The 19,538-nt window shown below is 38.8% G+C and overlaps 1 protein-coding gene across 3 annotated transcripts in view; it reads left to right on the top strand.

The window, feature by feature from the left end:
* Positions 1–19,538, top strand: part of LOC111861631 (C3 and PZP-like alpha-2-macroglobulin domain-containing protein 8) — a 286,966-nt gene that overhangs the window by 230,886 nt on the left and 36,542 nt on the right. For all 3 annotated transcript variants that reach the window (XM_023846353.2, XM_023846351.2, XM_023846352.2), the window contains exons 5-9: positions 418–543; positions 9,724–9,956; positions 10,378–10,662; positions 14,431–14,612; positions 18,995–19,112. In XM_023846353.2, the coding sequence (XP_023702121.1) occupies positions 418–543; positions 9,724–9,956; positions 10,378–10,662; positions 14,431–14,612; positions 18,995–19,112 (944 nt within the window). The remainder of the gene's footprint in view (positions 1–417; positions 544–9,723; positions 9,957–10,377; positions 10,663–14,430; positions 14,613–18,994; positions 19,113–19,538) is intronic.

Below are 19,538 nucleotides of genomic sequence, written 5' to 3'. Positions count from 1 at the left end.
ACAACCCTATGGGCCACCACGGCCTGTAACAGGGATAGCTTTACCTTAGCTTTTTACTGTAAGAAGAACCTGGGCGCTTTGGCAGTTGATTATAGATTCCTTTTTGTATTTCTGAATTTTAATTAATATTTAATATACATTATTACACCTCTTTCATGATAAATAATTAATATACCACTACTTTCGTAATGTCTATTTATCTCCTCGTATTTTAAAATGTCCACGAGTGAGACCCCGGCGACTTCGTTAGAGTATTATAAATTTAATTGCTGTATATTTATCTACATTATAGTTAATATTACATATACTTGTACATGATTACACCAAATTTACAATAAACGATCATGTTGTGAAATGGCTTCTTATTTTCAAGTCCCATAACATAAACATACCTGCTGCTTGCTGTACATGTTTCAGTGTTCTTCTGGGTGCTGGCCCTTGACCACGATCTCAGAGTTGCCAGTGACATTATCGGGAGTGTCTTTGTTCGAAACCCCGCTGGAACGAAGGTGGCGCTCTGGGAAGAAGTGGCGCTTGATGAAGGTAAGGAATCTCAATGCACATCTCGATTGCGCATGTCGAGTCCGTATACAGGCGTACTCCAACTTGCGAACGTAATGTATTCTTTGAAATATGTTCGCAAATAGAAAGTTCGTAAGTTTATTTTGTCTTTAATAAGATATATCGTTATATTTGTTAATGTTAATTTGTTAAAATGTTCGTAAGCGCGGGGCCTGTTCTCGTTGAATAAACTGGGAGTCGCAATTCTTTAACCTGCGCAATGTTCATAAATATGAATTTATCATTTCTTGAAAGCTTGTAAGATGTTCCCCCATAGTTGCTGGTATGATCTACTTGTGAACTAAGTCTAAATGTTTCTGATTATGGTAACTGTGGCTGTTATTTTGGGCACCGTACATCCTGTTACTTTAAACATAGAATTTCACTTGGTGTCGCTTCCTTCATCAGGTGTAAGTAAGGGAGTGTCAAAACGAAAGGCGATATAGTAATCATGCTAATAGGTAAAACGACTAGGCATCTACTTCAGGCGCCGTTTTCGAAAAGGCGCCAAAAGTCAAATGGAAAAAAATCTAACCAAATTCAAAAGTAAGAATGAAGCTCGTGGCCAAATTCCTTGACAGTGTTTCCTCCTGATAAGCCACAAGGTGCTGTGTCAGCCTGCCCAAGTGCATCACCATCGTGTTCATCGTAGGATGTCACCGGATCCTAGAGACTTCGTCGTTGTTCTCTGTTATCGCCTTGAACGGGCCCTTCCAAGGCTGTACCATAGCTCAGGCGTTTAGTCGCCGGCTTCCCACCGCGGCGGCCCAGGTTTGAGCCCAGGTCATGTCATGTGGGGTTTGTGGTGGACAAAGTGGCATTGGAGCAGGTTTTCTCCGAGCACTACGGTTCTTCCTGCCAGTTCTCATTCATCTGACTGCTCCACACGCATCATCTATCATCCGGGGCTGGTACAACAGACCAATTAGTGGCCGAAGTACCAACTGGGCTCAGTCTCATCCCACTCCAAGAAACTAAAAAATAAAGAAGGTCCTTCCCAGGATGGTTGCAGCTTAGGTGACTTTCTTCTGGTGCAAATTTGGGCAGTATGACAAGACATGGTCTCATTCATGAACTCCCGCGGAGTTCATCAGGCAGCCATAATTGGCCTTCATTATGTCGTTGACAACATTCAGATGTTGGCAGACCTGATGGTTGATGTCATGCACCCGTTCCGCGAACTTCGATACATACTCTGCCGCAGGCTGATCGTTGCCCGGTGAAGAAGCCCCAGATAGCAGGGCACAAGGCACACGTAGCTCTCTGCCGAACATCACGCTGGCGCTTGTCGTGCCTGTGCTCTCGTGTATGCTCTCATCACAATCGTTCTCATGCGTCAATACGATCCTCCGCTGGTGCTCCTCCACAGTCTCCACGTAACATTCCTCCATGTCTTCTGATTGCGGGTGCCGAGGGATTGTCGACATCTTGAATATTCACACGCGTCGCAACAGTTCCTGTAGAAATTGCGGCTCGAAGTTCCGGCCTTGGTCGCTGTGCTTTTCTCTGGGGGATCCGAAGCAGACGAAGAAGTTGATCGCAAGAAATTCCGCCATCTCTCAGCACAATAACGCCGCCCCTCACCACTTCCGTCAAGCTCGGTCCATCTCATCAAAGCTCGAATCCGTCTGACCCAGACCTTGTTCGCGAATAGCCTGTCGGATTGCACACGAGGAGGAAAGCCGATGTAAGCCATAAATTACCGAGATTCTACGAAGCGCAGACGTTACATTCAGCGCAGTCTGTGGTCAGCCAACACACGAATGCGCGGTTACGCCACAAAAGAGTGCGTATTTGTTTGTGTAATTGCTTCAAATGAATGTATAACTGCTGATTGGAGTGGTTAGAAGTTTAACCATCACTATAAAAACATAAATTCAACGAACCACGATACCACGGAAACAGAACACGCCTGGTCGATATGTCTGGATATCTGTGTTGTCTTTGTAAGCTAAATAACATAGTATGGTACAGGTAAAGTTGTCCTGTACTCAAGTAACTAAGCATTACATCATGAAGACGTATGGGAGAGTGGATGTATAGATCTACATTTTCTTTACCTCGGCACTAGTTGGAGGTGAGTGTTCAGCTTCACGTCCCTGTCGTTTTAACCCCGATATCCATTGGATAGGAGGCTGGGTGGGCCCCAGAGCCGGTTTGAACGCTGTTGGGAGAGAAAATTCTTGACCCTACCGGGACTCGAACTCCGACCCCTCGGGCGTCCAGCCTGTAGCCAGTCGCTATACCGACTACACTATCCCGCCTCCTAAATACCATAGTACCGTGAGTAATACTCACGTAATATAATTGCTATACAGGATATAGCTCAGGCGCTTAATCGCCTGCTTCCTACCGTGGGCCTGGCTTCGATCCCAGGTCAGGTTATGTGGAGTTTGTGGTGGAAGAAGTGTCATTGGGGCAGGTTTCCTCCTTGGACTTCAGTTTCCCCTGCCTATTCTCATTCCAAAAAATACTCCGTACTCTGGCTGGTACATAGTGACAGACGTACCAAGTGGACTCTGTCTCACCCCACTCCAAGGAAATAAAAAAATTACAGGACGTAAAAATATCTATAGGATAAGTTAGAATGTATACTTGATAATCTGATAATTCGTAAGTAAAGATCGTAATTAAGCACACGATAATTTAACAATAATGATAGTAATCGAACACTATTGATATAGTTCAAGGTCTGAAATATCTATTTATTTTAATATTTTTATTGCTAGTGGGGTGGGACTAAGTCCCTTTCACTGCGGTCACTTTTGGCCTATTGTACCAGCCCCAGATGATAGGTGAGGGTGATTGTGGAGCAATTGGTGGAATGAAGATTGGCAGGGGAAACCGAAGTACTCGGAGAAAACCTGCCCCAGCGCCTCTTTGTCCACCACAAATCCCACTTGACCAGACTCGGGATCGAACCCGGGCTGCCGCGGTGGGAAGCCAGCGACTAACCGCTTGAGCTATGGCGCGGCCTTGTTTATTATAATTTGTTTTGCCTACTACAAATAAATACAAACGAGTTCATAGAAATTTCGAACTTTCCCTTCCCACACTGCCAAACTTTCACAAAAGATCTGTGCTCGCCGAATTAAAAAATTAGAACTTGAACAATTATGCATAAATATTGTTATTAAGTCGAAATGCATTTTATTAATAAAAAATCTGTATTCTGGAATAAACGCCGTGTAGTCCGGTGAAAGACGACAGACGTTTCGGGGGAACATATCGCTTCCTTCTTCAGGGCATAAGAATAAGCCAAGATAAAAGCCAGCATGAAGCAGGTAATAAGCTTCAGGTTACTTTCTTGCATTGCGTATAATTCTACACTGAAGATGACCACATATTCATCCGAAATATCTGCTTGCTTTCATCGGACTACAGGGCATTATACCCAAAAACTGAACTTTTCATAATCACAGCAATGAGAACTTAAAAGCCAATATTTTAGTAATTGTTTCTGTTCGAAATTCGAAAGATGATACAGATTTTTGTGTTCGAAATTTGTAAATGTGAGTCCGACACAAATTTTTGGAAAATGAAATTTATTTTAATTTCCTTTTGAAAAGTAAATTCTTCAAATATAAAATAAATAAAGTCACCGATTTCAAAGTCGCTGTTCTGCCAGAAAAATTGCATCGCCAAAATTTGATTTGTGTTTCACCAAGTAGAGCTTGCTTGATGCAATCCGAAAGCATTTAAAGAATTTTACGTCGTTCCCCCTCAAGTCATTAAAAAATCGTGAAATTCGAAGTACACGTTCCATTTGGCACAAATTTTGTTCACCCAGAATCGAGGCATAAGCTTCTCCAATTCATAGCACGCACCAACATTACTCGTATATGCGAGCTGGAAAAATGCCTTGAATGGATGATGGAGGACGCACATTGCGCATGCTCAGGTGTATTTAAAAGTAAAACACATTGGTCGCTTTTCATTGAAGTATTTTATTTGCTTGCAGTCAAGCTTTCTGGTTTGTTGCATTCAGGTAAATTTGTTACAAATTACATTTTAATACACAGAATGTTAGTTGAAATAAGCCTGTATCCTAGCTCAGCGCTGTACTTAATAAATAATGAAGTAATATGTAATCATTAATTAACCCATGTTTCAGTTGCCGATAATACCTTCCTTATTATTTTTAGGCACCTGTACCTTATATCGGAAATTCTAAATAAGCATAACATTTCTAGAACGAGCTGTTAAAAACTAACTATTTCTGGAATTAACAATTTTATCTGACCTTACATTTATGGCCATAGAAATTTCGAAATTTGAGGGCGAACCCATATCATTTCCGGGATTTCTAGAATTTTCGATTTTTCTGGGTACGAACTCATGACCTTCGGTATTTGTAAGACCTACATAGTTTCATATCTTAATTCCAAGAATGATGACTGGCTGTCCAGATCTAATGCATTCCTTCTGTCAACATTTCTCTCACAAAAATGAATTGACATCCCTCCTCACTTACGCATTGTACAACAGTGAGGTTTGACATATGGATCCTTCAGATCTGCTCCTACATTGCCTTCGCTGGACTTTCTACATCACATTTATGGAAAGCTTGAAAATGACACTACGTCTTGAATACGCTGCAAAAGAAATTCGGTTGTTTTCTGTAACCATCTTCACTCGAATTCGTACTACTTGGAAAGCATTTTCTATTACCTTCAAAATCTCCATACATTCAGGAACCTAATATTGTTTTAATCGTTATCCTAGACCAAAACGAGATATCTCGAAATGAGAATAATCGCAATAGCTCCTTTTTCTTAAGAACTATTCATGACTCTATGACGTCAAAATGAGTTGAGCCGAGCGGAATGAAGCTGAAATGAGTGAAGCAGAACCACTGCGCACCCTCCTGAAAGCTGATCGAGAATTACTTGCGTGCTCGTACTGTAATGAGTCAGGAGATAGTGATTGATTTAGCGATCATCCCTGTGGAACGTGACAATTGCGTATGCACAGACCCAGACACACAGATTATTCCAGTGCCCTGGGGACTTTTACTCAGTTGAAATCTCGAAATGTTCTTTAATTTGCACTGTGTTATCAGAATTAAGTTAATACCTGAGTCTGTATTTAGCTCTTCCTCGAGCGGACGCGGTGGTTTCATTGTTATAACCCGTTACTGATTCTGTCTCATATATTTCAGTTTTGTATTATAATCAACAATTAAATAACAGGTGCAGAAAAAACATCTAAAAAGATCCTTAACATTACTTATTTCCAACTCCTTTTAACAATGTTAGATTCTTGGTACTTTCATCATACGTGTTACGACAATAATTATCATATTTATTATATTACAATACCTACAAATGATTATGTACCTGGTAATCAACATAAGAAGTACTTTTTTCTAACTACTTGTGTTTTTATTAAAGAAGGGTCATTTCAGTATCTCGTCTAAGGCACCGAATCGAAATGAAATATATCCCATGTACGAGGGTAAGTCAGAAAATACCCACAGAATATTCGTATCTCTTACTTTGCAACTGACTCCACTGCTGAATGCACACACAACTGTAAGCATGGAACCTCCGTCCTTGTTGTTACAGCAATATTTCTGATCTCCTTCGTTCATTTGTTGTCTTTCATTGCTAGTGGTATCAACGTGGCCGTTCCGCTTATCACATGCATCAAAGAAGTGCAGCGGGCAATGATTCGTTCTTTGTGGCCTGAAGCTGTAAGAGGTGCGAAAATTCATTGAAGACTGCCGTCACAGTACGAGGACAAAACTTTGCTTGCAGGTGTGGTCTGGCTCCCCGATTGCTCTTCTTTAGCGTTTTGTATATTTTTCAACATGTCAGTCCGTTCATACACGCTTCGCTGCGGCAAAAACTGTTACCGCGCTGTTCTGATAGCCTTGACTGAATTTTGCTCCTCTTACACATTCAGTCCACAAAAATCGAATCACTGCAAGCTACTCTTCTTTCGTGCATGTGGTAACTTGAGCGTCCATATTGACACTAGTGGCGAAAAATAACGAAATGCTGAGGATCAAAAATATCTCTACGGCAATAAGGAACTTTCATGCTTACTGTTGCGTGCGTATTCAAGAGTGCGGCCAATTGCAGAAGTAAGACATGAATATTTTGCGGGTACCTTTCCACCTACCCCCGTAGATAAATCCCACAGAAAGTTATAAAAGTTTCCCTTTTACATGGGTCTAGTATTGGTATCTCCTGGCCGAGCATCTCTCTCGCTTTTGGGTCACCTGGGGAGGGAAGGAATGAGAGAGAGAGAGACGGCTTTCGGTTTTGCGTAGCCTTGCATATTAGATAGCACTGATCAGCACACAGGCAGAGAGATATAGGAATACAGTAAAACAGGAAGAAATCTAATCATATACCATGATGCTCTACTTATCATCTTTTCTTACTTTCACTGCTTTCGTTGGTGGCCACTAAGTCAACTGAACTTGTAGGGGCGGAAAAAACCAGTGTTCCTTCTTGTTTACACAACGATGTGCAAGTAACTTCTACCCTATCAGAACTAAACCATTGATTCCTGAAAAGATAAGTTCACACTACTTTCGGCCTTTACAAAATTCTGCCGCGTAACTTGTCAGTGTTCATGAACGATGTTAGAACAGTGGTGGAAGAAACACACACAAAATAATATTAAATGGACTTTAGAACCAAATTCCACATTGAATGTTAATGAAAACAAATTACAGTGCTTTGATTTTATGAAGTATTTTGGTGTCGTGAAATCTAACGCTACATTTTCTTGAAATGACACAAGAACCGTTTTTGAAATCCTGTTCCAGTTGCATTTCACAATCATTGCAATCAGATAGTTATTACAGCTCAGTCGGTAAAACGACTAGCAATGGCCTGGATACCGAGGAATTTTGGTTCGATTCCCAGGAGGGCAAAAAATTTCTCTTCTTCACAGTATCCAAAACGGCCCTGGGGCCCACCCACCCTCCTATCCAGTAGGTTCTGCGCGCTCCTTCGCTGGGGCTAAAGCAGCCGAAGCATGAAGCCGACATTGATCCCCATTTAGTGCCGAGGTTGGTAGTACATGGTTCTGTACATCCACCCACCATACATCTTCATGGGGTATTACTTAATTAAACACGGGGACACCTTCACCATTTCTTCTAGTACCGTAGTTGTTTTTACCTGGGATTACTCAGTCAGTATACTGCATGGCTACAGGCTGAATTACTGATTCCCCATTTCCACCCATCCTCCCAACCAGTAAAGACCAGGAGTTCCTTCCTCAGGGTGTCAAAGCAACTAAGGTGTGAATCAGATCACCCAGACCCTTCCAGTGAATGATGGACAAATACAATCACTCACCCATCTGTCTTCATAGCATGGTACTGTTACCACCATTTGTAAATTCAGTGTGGATGTTCGAGCTAGTAAGGGATTTTGTGGAATGATTGCAATGGAAAATTTAGAATTACTGGAACTATTAGCTACATTATTTTGATGTCATGTTTCCTCTATTCCTTCTGCTAGGTATGTCTATATATATTATGTTATCTCTTGTTGGTGCCTTCGTTGTAAGTTGCTGTTTGGTACAGAAATTCCTATCATATATATGCCTTTTTCTTGCTCCTTTGTTGAGGTTATGTCTGCCATATTTGTCTCATGTATGTGCATACTTACCAGAGACAATTTTTCTGTTTCAGTAAGTTCCAAGGTGTTTGTGGTACACACACACATATATATATANCACACACACACACACACACACACACATATATATATATATATATATGTGTGTGATTTGTGGTGTAGGTATATTTATTGTCTCTGAAATCTGTCTATAGTGCTAACTTCTGGCGGATTTGCTCAGCTACATTACAATGTCTTCTTGTGTATTCTCTATCAGTCAGTAATGAAAATCCTCCTGTCTGTGGTTTCTGGGTACTGTGTACAGCTTCGCTATTTGTCTACTTTTGAGTGTATATTTTCTGTAATTTCCTGTACTTATTACGTGATAATGTATGGCAAGCTTATGTGCTTCTTTCTCCTCTGCACAAATGCTGCCTTAGAATAGCCATTTGTTCAAGGCTGGTGGAATCTGTGTGTGGCAGTGGTAATTACATGGGTATTTGTCATGTGGTCATTTGTTCATCTGGCCTTCTATTTGCCATCTTTATGTGTAATCTTGTATTACCTCTGTTGTTCATTGGAAGATAGATGTCTATGGAAAACGTGCAATTTTTATATGTTTTACAAAAAAGAAAAATAGAATATCACAACATTGCAAATTTTTTTGCTCTAATATTTCTGCTTTAAGAATTATTGTAACTAAACCTTTAAAATTATTATGGTGATGTGCTGGGCTCCTCTCCATGTGTGTGTGCTGCACCACCTTTTGTAGCATATCTTCAGAAACCATTAATTTAAACGGAGGTCTTCCCACACAGCTACAAACTGATCAATTGTTCTCTAAAGGTGCATCCACATTACTTGTGCTCGTGCTCATGCTCATGCTTGTGCTCATGTGACTCACTATGCTCGCGAGTAATGTGGATAATATGACAAGTCACGAGACAAGCAAATTTTAAATTTTTAATTTAAAAATTATAGCCAATAAATTAAAATACAACTACAGCCTATACACACTACAAGTACATGTAAATATACGGATCCTCATGTGCTGAAGCCTGGCGAGCAACTGAAGTAGTGTGGACGAAGATTTATGAGCACAAATAAAGGCCAGACGAGTCTCCCGACGAGCACAAGCCTGGCAAGCACAAGCACGAGTATGAGTAATGTGGACGCGCCTTTAGATGCACAACAAACATTCATTGAAAATGAGCCTATCACACACAATGCAAATCTAAGATGCAACCATGAAATAGTCTTTATTCATGAATTATTGTAACTAGACATTTGCAATTTGTGTGGTGACAAATGCAAATTTAAACACATTGTGTTTTGTTTCTCAGCAGTGTGGTAAGTGTAAAATTATAAAATTCTTGGAAAGTGGATTGAGTTTAAATTCTGACATTCCATCATGTTTAATTTATAAAAATGTCTGTCATAGAAAGAAAGCTTTACATAAGAAATGTTAATTTTAAGTAGTTAATTAAAGGCGACTTATAATATTGCACATACCAACAAGACCAGTTCCTTCAGAGCAAATGGAAATACATATAGCGCCTTAATTTATTTTCTCATATAGGAGTGAGGTCATTCTCGATGGCTCTATCAGAAGAGGCAGAGCTTGGGAATTGGCAGGTCCAGGTTCAAGTAGAGGCAGAAGTATTCACTTCTATCCTGAATATATCACTGGCAGATGAAATTTCTGGTGTAGCAGTGCCTGAAGTGGCCATGGCAGAGGAACACTATGTAGAGCTCAGGTTTGGGCATGAGATGCGGCGTCTTTACAAGCCAGGACTTCCATTTGTGGGCAAGGTTTGTTTCTTGAACAGACGCTTCATTATCAGCAAGTTTCAATTTCAGTTATAAGACAGTTTCACTGTAGACACACATACAGTATAATACTGATAATACTATTTCTGATCAGTTTATTGATTCATTCATTTATTCATTCGTTAGATTATATAAGAGAAGATTCACTATTCTCGTGTATCCTTTTATTACCACCAGTGCCTTTACAATTTAAATCACTGCAATAAGTAATTTGCAGCTATGGTGTAGAGTAAATGTCCTCTTCTTTCTTCTTGCATTATGAAACAGGTTCTGGAACACACATGAAAAGAGAACAAAGAATTCCTGAGCAGGCAAACAGAATGAACCATTGCCACTTCTTAATGAAATTCTCTCCCTCATGAGAAACAAGCACTGCACAGTAAGCATCATTTGGACTTTTCAGGTGGAGGCAGTGAGTACAGAGAAATCTGTTCGTGTGCGGGTGAAAGTGTATGACAGCACAACAGCCATCTATAGTCAGGATATAGAAATAACATCAGGTGAAGGTACTTTTACTGTACCTGCGATTCTAGCAGACAGTGAAATCATCACACTACAGGCAGAACTGGTGTCAGTTGAGGGAAAGGAGATTGACAGTCATTATGTATTGGCTCGTGAACCCATCACAAAGTGGAATTCATCCTCAGATTGCTATCTGCTGATAGAAGGACTTGAACACACTCTTCAAGTAAGTGATAGTAAAACAAATAATATTAATTCCAGTCATAGCAAATTACTTTGAATCATGATTAACATATTACTGTCCTCACAGATCACAAATAAATGCTTCAATAGTATAATTACAGAGTATAACAAACATCTGAATTAAGCAATATTTTGTATGTTTGTATAATATATTTAGAAGTTTATTCTCCAACTAAATCTCACACCATGAAATGTATGAGGGAATGGCAAGCTTTACTGTTGTCCTAGGAAAGAGGCCCAAATACTCAGTGAATTAGAGTCTAAGTGGCCCCCACATTTGGTTTGAACGTGGTGGCAAACAGAATAGTCTGTACCCTTGCTGGAAATTTAACCTCAGTTGTCCAGCCTATAGCCACTCACTTTACTGACTGAGCTATTCAAGCTTAGGCTTCAACCTTTTATATAGAATGTGTACTTAACTAAAACGATATTCTGTCTAGTTGACATGTGACATACTACTGTTTCTCTCAACAAGAATGTATGGGTTTCTGTGACAGTTCAGTGAAAGAATCCTGCAATACACATATATCAGAAGAGAAGTAGCTTAAGGGATGAAATATGTGTGCTTGGATTTCTGAAAGTCAGACATTGTAAGGAACATTGTAAGGAGCACGTTGAACAAGTGCAGTACAGTGGTCTCCCCAAAAAGAAAAATCACTTGATGATGGCCCATGTGAGGCCGAAACATGTCATAAAAAACTAGAAAAATACATGTAAAACCAGAGACATTCCAGAAATTTTGATAATCACTTTTAATGTATAAAATATACTTTTAGTGTCCTATTGACACTATTATGCTAAAATAAAATATTTACAATAAAGTTCACTCTCTTACCTGTAAGATGCAGAAATAAACAAATGGAGTCTTTGTATGCAGTGGCAGCAGAATTGTGTGATTCTTGAGTGGGATAATACAGGCAGGGAAGGCAGAAATAGTTTCAGTTCAATTAAACTGCCACGCTGATTGCAGTATTATCACCAAAATACTAACCTGTCAGATCTAGATTTCCCCTTGATGCCTGAAACGGTCCTCATGCCTGGATACTCACTTCAGGAAGGGAATATCCACTGAAAATGCAGCCTTTATGCTAACAGACAGTGTATTAAAATCTATTAACCAGAAAATGCATGTAGGTGGAATATTCTGTGATTTAGCTAAAGCTTTTGATTGTGTTAATCATGAAATTTTGTTAACTAAATTACGATTTTATGGTATTCAGGGAACAATGGCAAGTTGGTTCAGATCCTTCCTTGTAGACAGAAAACAAAAGATTGAAATAAAATCACCTAATGCAACTCAAAGTACTTATTCAGAATGGAGAATAATAGAGCATGGATGTAAGATTTGAGATTTTCACGGTGGTGACTATGAAGAAAGCAGTCTTCTGGGATGTGGCACCATGTAGATGTGGTGTTAACCGACATTTCGGAGGAATGTATCGCCTCTCATCTGTTCCCTAACCCCCCCCCCCGGGACATGATGCCAGATCCACAAGGCTACACAGTCCATGACCGACTCACATAGCAACCCCCCAGCTTAAGCGTTAATGCCCTCCCATTAACCTTGCCTTTCGCCCCTGACACAATATCCTATACCTAACCCTGCTCCTGTCCCAGACCCTACCCCCTCCCTCTCCACTGATTTCCCATGTAGACTTGTCCCCCCTCCATCCTTCCTTCTCAGCTCTCATATAGCTGAGTTTATTTCCAACATTAGTCCGCTTGCACCTGTTCTCACTGTCTCTTCGCTTAAGTTTCTTATTTTTCCTTCTACCCTGAAGATGGAGTGGATACGTTCCTCCGAAACGTGGGTTAACACCACATCTACACGGTGCCACATCCCAGAAAACTGCTTTCTTAATAGAGCATGGAGTTCCTCAGGGGTCAATTTTAGGACCTTTGCTTTTTATAATCTATATAAATGACCTTCCCCCAACGATAAATACCCAATGAATACCCATAATATTTGCTAATGACACTAGTGTAATAATTTCTAGTAAGAATTTAGATGATTTCTGTATGTCATTGAATAGTGTTCTCTGTCATATGAGTAAATGGTTTGCTGCTAACAAACTGGCCCTGAATCTAGATAAAATAAATATAATAAAAATATAACAAATAATACACCTCAATATCCATTAAGCATTGGATATAATAATAAATATACAGAAGAGTCAGTACACACAAAATTCCTTGGCTTACGAATTGATAACCACTTAAAACTGGAAATACCATATCGATCAGTTGGTTCCGAAGTTAAGTGGGGCATGTTATGCAGTAAGAGCTTTGTTACATTTCAGCAACATTGATACACTGAAATCAGTTTATTTTGCCTACTTCACTCTATAATGACATATGGACTAATATTTTGGGGCACCTCATCTGACAGCAAAAAGGTATTTACAGTACAAAAGAAAATTGTTAAAATCATGGTGGGCATAAAACTTCAAAATTCTTGTAGAGAGCTATTTAAGAGATTACAGATCTTACCTCTCCCATGTGAATATATATTTTAATTATTAAGCCTCATTATAAATAACCAAGAACGTTTTCAGACCACTTTGGACATACACAGTGTTAACACGAGAAACAAGCACCATCTCCACAGACCAGTTGCTAACCTGACATGTTTTCAGAAAAGCGCATATTATTCTGGCATTAAAATTTTCAACAGTTTACCTTCTAGTCTCGGAGTCTAATGAATGAAAAGGCGCAATTTAAATTAGTACTGAAACACACACTCACTCTACTCTGTGATGAATTCCTACTGTCTAAAAATGACTCATCCTTTTAAAGGGTTATGTACATAGCATAAGTTGACAGTATTGACTTATATATGTGGATGTATATATATATATTTTTTTTTTCTTTTCTCAGTTGTACAGTATTTATGGCTTTTGTATATGTATGACTTGTTCCACATCCCACAGTCATTCTGACTTACTTTGGATCTACAGAATGTAATGTATGTATGTACTTACACTCTTTACAGTTTTCTTACATTTTACTGAATTTCATTGCTAATAATTTATATAGGACCAGACATGTAATGGATATTATTGATACTACTCTTTCATGTTGTCTCTTATGAGCACTTAATTTTTGCACCCAATTTACTAAGTTTGTATGGTGGCTCACCCCCTAACCTAATAGGTTATGAGTGGTTCAGACCCTTCCTTGGCTGTAGGCACAGCAACCAATCTTTATACGTGTATATTCAATTTCCTTTAGTTTAATTTTATTACATTTCATTCTTTTTCCTCTAAAACATAGCTTTTGGTGTAATATTTACTTTATTTTTCAAACAGGCAGTATGATTGTTCGAATGATTTGTCACAGGATAAGCGAGCTTTTATAAATTAGATGCTGAGATGCAATTTTATGATCATTGACACTACACAATGGGAATTGGGATAGCCCAGCCTGTATAGCTACATACTGCACAGCTAAGGAATCAGTGCTTGATTTTTAGTACTGACTTTTCTCTTCTCCACAGCATTCAGTATGGCTCTGTGGTTCACCCATCTTCCCCTCCAATTGACACCAGAGCTTCTTTCCATGGGGGTAAGTGGTCCAAGCATGAATTTGGCCACACTTCCATAAATTGTTGAGGTTAAACATACACTAATCTGTATCTCCACTCCCCTATACATCCCATTATGTGGTGCTTAATTAATTAAACATAGAGACAACTTTGCCTTTACCTGCACTTAGAAATGGCATTTGCATGATGCTGATTTTACTGTTGCAGCCAGATGAAGAGGCTCATGTGACTGTACTTTCAACATGCCCTTGTGAACGAGACTTGCATTATGTTGTCACTACTGAAGGCCATATCACATACTGGAGCCAAGCCCTAAGACCGGACTCTTTGGATGAAGCACCTCCAGCACAAATTATTGATGGTGCTGCCATCTGTAGACATAATTTCAGGTGAATCATTTGGATGTTTTACGGAGTAATATTTGACTATACAGTTGTGTTTAGAACAAAAATTATTTATATTTTCATTTATATTTAGAAATCTATTTGAAATAAGTGCATAAATATTTTTCCTCTTAAAGCTTGTACTACAGACATGTTAAATTCTGAACTTTAACTTCAGTTTCTTTAAAAATAATGTTCATACTTTTTACAGTTTAAAATCCCACTGTGTTGTTCCAAATAAATATGGAAACAGAAGTCACTCTCAACAGAATTCAGTTCAAAGAATGACTTTATCATCTATAAATAATGTGACCCATAAACTTTGAAACGTGGGGACTGCAGAAGTACCAAAAAACGTTTATTTACTAGGCAGTAAAAGCACGAATCCCTTCCAGCTGCAACAGTCATGGTGCTATGGGCTCAGTGTTGCCTTGGCAGTCTGCAGCAATAGTGCAATATAAAGAAGCATGCCAAGTTAGTCATGGCTTTCATTGCATGATGCCACTTCTAGTTACTGGATTACCATAATAATGATGATGATGATGATCCAAAAAAGAATCAAGCAAGAATGGTCAAATGGACTGTGAAACCCTGTGAATACTTCTAAACCGTTGTAACCATTTACCATTTCTAGATAAGAGGAATGAGTGCGAAACAGATCCAGTTCTCACCTGAACCCATTATCTAGTTACTATCACGTGACACTACTGTCAGAAATAGGATTTGTGATTTCGCTGCATAATAAATTAAAGTTCTCTCGATATTTTATCCCCCCACATTCTAAAGAGTATGGGTTCTGGACTTTATGTCACACTATCATGAGTTCAGTTGCTGATATGGTCATACTTTACTACATTCTTCTTAACTTTCCTTCCCAAAACAATACTTACTCAATCAGCACTCTTTAAAGTACAGTGTTCATTATATTAACCATCTGCTTTAGCACTGAACAACTCTGCATTCTGCCCATACAGCGGATTCTCAAAATTAAGAATGATTATTTCCCTACGCAACTTTAATCGCTTGATGTTTGTAATGGAGATGTACTGTGATTTCTGTGAGGTAGTAATTACTTTCTTAAAAATATTATTTAAATTAACTTCATGCCTCAAAACGTTAACTTAAATGTGGGATCATGAAATAATTCAGAATGCATTAATACCATATTTAAGTAGCTGAAAAATCGAGGACCTCATCAATTTTGTTAAGATCTGAAGTTGGCACTCCTGTTGGTATGAGTTTTGAACTCTGGTGAAGCATTTCCTGCAGAATCAAAGCTTTAGATATGGCTTTATACCCAAAGTACACTCAAAGCATCTACATTTTGNGTAATAAAATTTTGCAGGCAACAAGCAGAAGTCATATAAAATCATATGTTCGCAGCATAGGACAAGGCAAAGCCAGATATAGAAAAATATAAGAGGCTTGAACTTGGCAGCAGGCAAGCTTACAGTTCAAGTAAATAAACTGCTGTTGCAGGCTGAAACAAGTAAGGTAGATATGATCTGCTTTGCAAAGCCTGGCCTGACAAAGGACTTGTATGTAGTGCGCAAGGAAGAATTTTCAGTAACATGCTATATGTGTGATATGTACATTTGACAAAGGCAAAAGCCTGTTCATAAGAGACAAAGCCATCCCCTCATCATAGAGGATGTTAGATAAGGACTATGACCACAAGAATTCAATTGCAAAAAGAAAATCTCTAGCCTTGATCATCAGGGGGCTTGGCGCCAAGATGAACTGATTGGTGGTAAACTGCCAGTAATAGAGTAACTCTGAGTCTCTGACAGTTTTCACTTAGTTGAGAGCTGCTATAGCTGGGGCTGGGGTCAGTTTGGGAACCCAGCGTAAGGGGACAATCCGCCAATGAAAGCCACTACTAGAAGACTGGTGAAGACATAGCAGGCTGAGAAGACTTATATACGAGTATGTGCTCTAGTGAACAATAAGGTGCATGAAGTAGTGAAATTATTACTTGTAGTCACAGATCTGTAGGAGTTAAATAAATCCATTTACCAATCCAAACCCCATCAATAATCACTCTATTATGTGAAAATACTAAGAGTTCAATCTTTAGGATATAACATGATGTAGTTTTCAGAAGAACACATGACCTCCATCTTCAGATGTCAAAGGCAAGTCAAACAAGAATCCAGCATGAAGCAGAAACTCTGCCTCACTGCCTGCTTCATGCTGGTTTTTCCCTTGACTTACTCTTAAGACCTGAATATCCAGGTGACATTTTCCTCCAAAACACCTGTTGACTTTCAATGGACTACATGGCATTACACGCCAGAAAGTATAGCTCACTGAAGATTTATATGACAGTATGATTCCTACCATGAATAGGTTCAGAAAATAAAGTGTAAAATCTGTCATTTCTTGTTGTGGATGTACACAAATCAAAGTAATTTCTACCTATAATGAAATATGTAGTGTGGATAATTATGATTTTTCAAATTATTAGACATCTTCTCACTACAAAAGATAAACATTCCAGCATATCTGGTATGTAGATAAGGACAAAAAACTGCAAGAATAAAGGATCATAATTTTATTTTCTTCTCTTTGAATTAGTGGTTAGGCAGCAAGATAGAGGAAGAAGATGAACATGTTCAGAATTTCATGGCTGTAGACGATTTCACTCGAATGGAGTGGTACCTTACCCTGATACAGGACTCTGGAGACCATAACAGCAAGAACTGTGTCATGTAATCGCATTCATTCTGATCTGTGCTTAATGAAGTTTAAGTTCCATTGGACTGTGAAATTGACTTTTGTCTCCCATGAGAAGGTTCTCCCCTTCCTCTCCCCAGCAGTAATGTAGCAAAAATAGTGGAGGGGAGGAATGGAAGGAGAAGCATGGCCAAGAAACAGTATTTCCAGGTCATTAAAACCTGGTGAAGAGCCCAAGCTGTAAGATTAAAGGGAATGCAGGGGTTGCAGGAGAAGGAGGAGGGAAGGTGAAAAGTCAATTTAAACTTTACAAACTTCGAAATTTGTTCTTCGTCACCCTTCTTCTCTCCATGACTGATATTCTACTTGCCCCCACCTTCTTGCCATATTATATATTCAGCATACAAACATTATTACCACAAGTTCAGCTTTAAGTTCTAAAATTTATATAAACCATTTTAACCAGAAAAAGCTGCAAAGTGCTTGTTTCTGTATGCCGATGCTCTCATGCACTCACACGTGCTAATTGAGTGGAAAACGAAGAAAGTTCAAGTCATATTCTCCATTACCTTTGTAATTGTATTTATTTATTTAGACCTACTTCTTTAGTTAGTTTTGTTAACTTAGGATTTTATCGTCAGTTAACACTCACTAGAAATTTGACTGTTTCATTTGGAGTTCCAAAATTCAGTAGCCATAATATGACAACTTCGACTTATGCAAAATATATCTTCAACAAAAGAGAGTCAGTATATAGTTCTGTTCCCTTAGACGACAATGAAGAACTGCATTTCCCTGCAACACTCACCTTACATTAAGTGAAACACTTCAACTTTAACTACTGTGTGGAACAATTTTTTTTCCCCATACATGAGGTGTAAATACCATACATTATGGTCAGGGCTCAACAAACCCACTCCATGATGAGTAAAACACCAGATATTTTAAGTGGAAGAATCCTTGAATTTATTCATTAATATTCTCTCTCACTTTTTCCTTTCAAATCCATTGCTGACACTGTGAACAGTAAATGACATTTTATATGCTGTCACGTGTTTGTATATGACTATAGACAGGATTTGGATTGGTGAACGGATTTATTGACCACTTATACACAAGACTCGGAAGTACAAGCACTTACAATTCTATCACTGCACTCCATAATTCACAAATCATCACAGCACCCACTAAACCTTTCCAAGCTTGCTGTGTCTTCACTAGCCATCTTCTGGCAACTGCTTCTAACCCTGGAGATTCTTCAGCTTCATATTCTCAGGCTCAATCTTCACAACCTCCCATGCAGAACTCAACTCACAACTGACAACTAACTCCCAGGCTGGTGGCCATTTCACACCAACCTCCTAGTCTTCTCCTCACGTTTTTATTGACTTTTTGCGTCATAATAATACATAATAAAATTATGTATTCCTTGAAACTGCATGGAATATGCTAAAGCACAGAATGAAGGGCTTTTAAATTAACAGATCTGATAACATCAGGATACAGTGAATTTAAATTATGCAGCCAGCTGTTAATGTGTTTAGTTACATGTTTATTTATTTAAATTTTTGTGTTTGTTATTAATTAATGTAGTCATGCAGAAATAGTTTATAAAAGTTGCCCATTATAGCTGCTTTAAACTGAAGGATAATTAAAAAAGGAACCATGTGAAATAAATTTAAATGTAACGTTCTTTTCTTTATCTGTTCCAGTTTCATTGTTCAGGCTGTTATGGCTCCTGTGAGCCACTTGCTGGTGTATTATGTGACTGACACTGGGGAACCAATCAGTGATGTCATCACTTTTGATGTCAGACTTCTCCACAAGCAGGTAAAACACAAGTTGACTATCCATTCATATTGTTGATTTCTCTTCCAAATTTTCCAGTCTGTAAGTGTCTAGACTCTGCATGGGCACCAGCAGCAGAAATGCAAACCAGAAGCCTGCCCCCTCCCCTTTTGGATTTTTGTAAAAAATAAAAATTTTAAAAATAACGGAACATATCACATTTTATTACCAAAATTGACAGCATTTTTAAAATATTCTTCTTCCTGCATACTCTAGGTTGGTCAGTAAAGATAGTCTTAAAGAGAAGTTTGAAAACAAATTTTCTGCCCCCTCCAGAAAATATTCTGGTGGCTTCCATCAGGCTTTGCATATACAAACTGGCTTCTTTCCAGACCTATTGAATACAGGGAAGTGGAGATAAGGTCTTCAGAACAAAATTGACTGATAACAGGAGGAGAATTTTACAGT

This window comes from Cryptotermes secundus, unplaced genomic scaffold, assembly GCF_002891405.2.
Source record: "Cryptotermes secundus unplaced genomic scaffold, Csec_1.0 scaffold43, whole genome shotgun sequence".
Lineage (NCBI taxonomy): Eukaryota > Metazoa > Arthropoda > Insecta > Blattodea > Kalotermitidae > Cryptotermes > Cryptotermes secundus.
The sequence above is the reverse complement of the archived record's forward strand: the minus strand, read 5'-3'. Positions and strand labels throughout refer to the sequence as shown.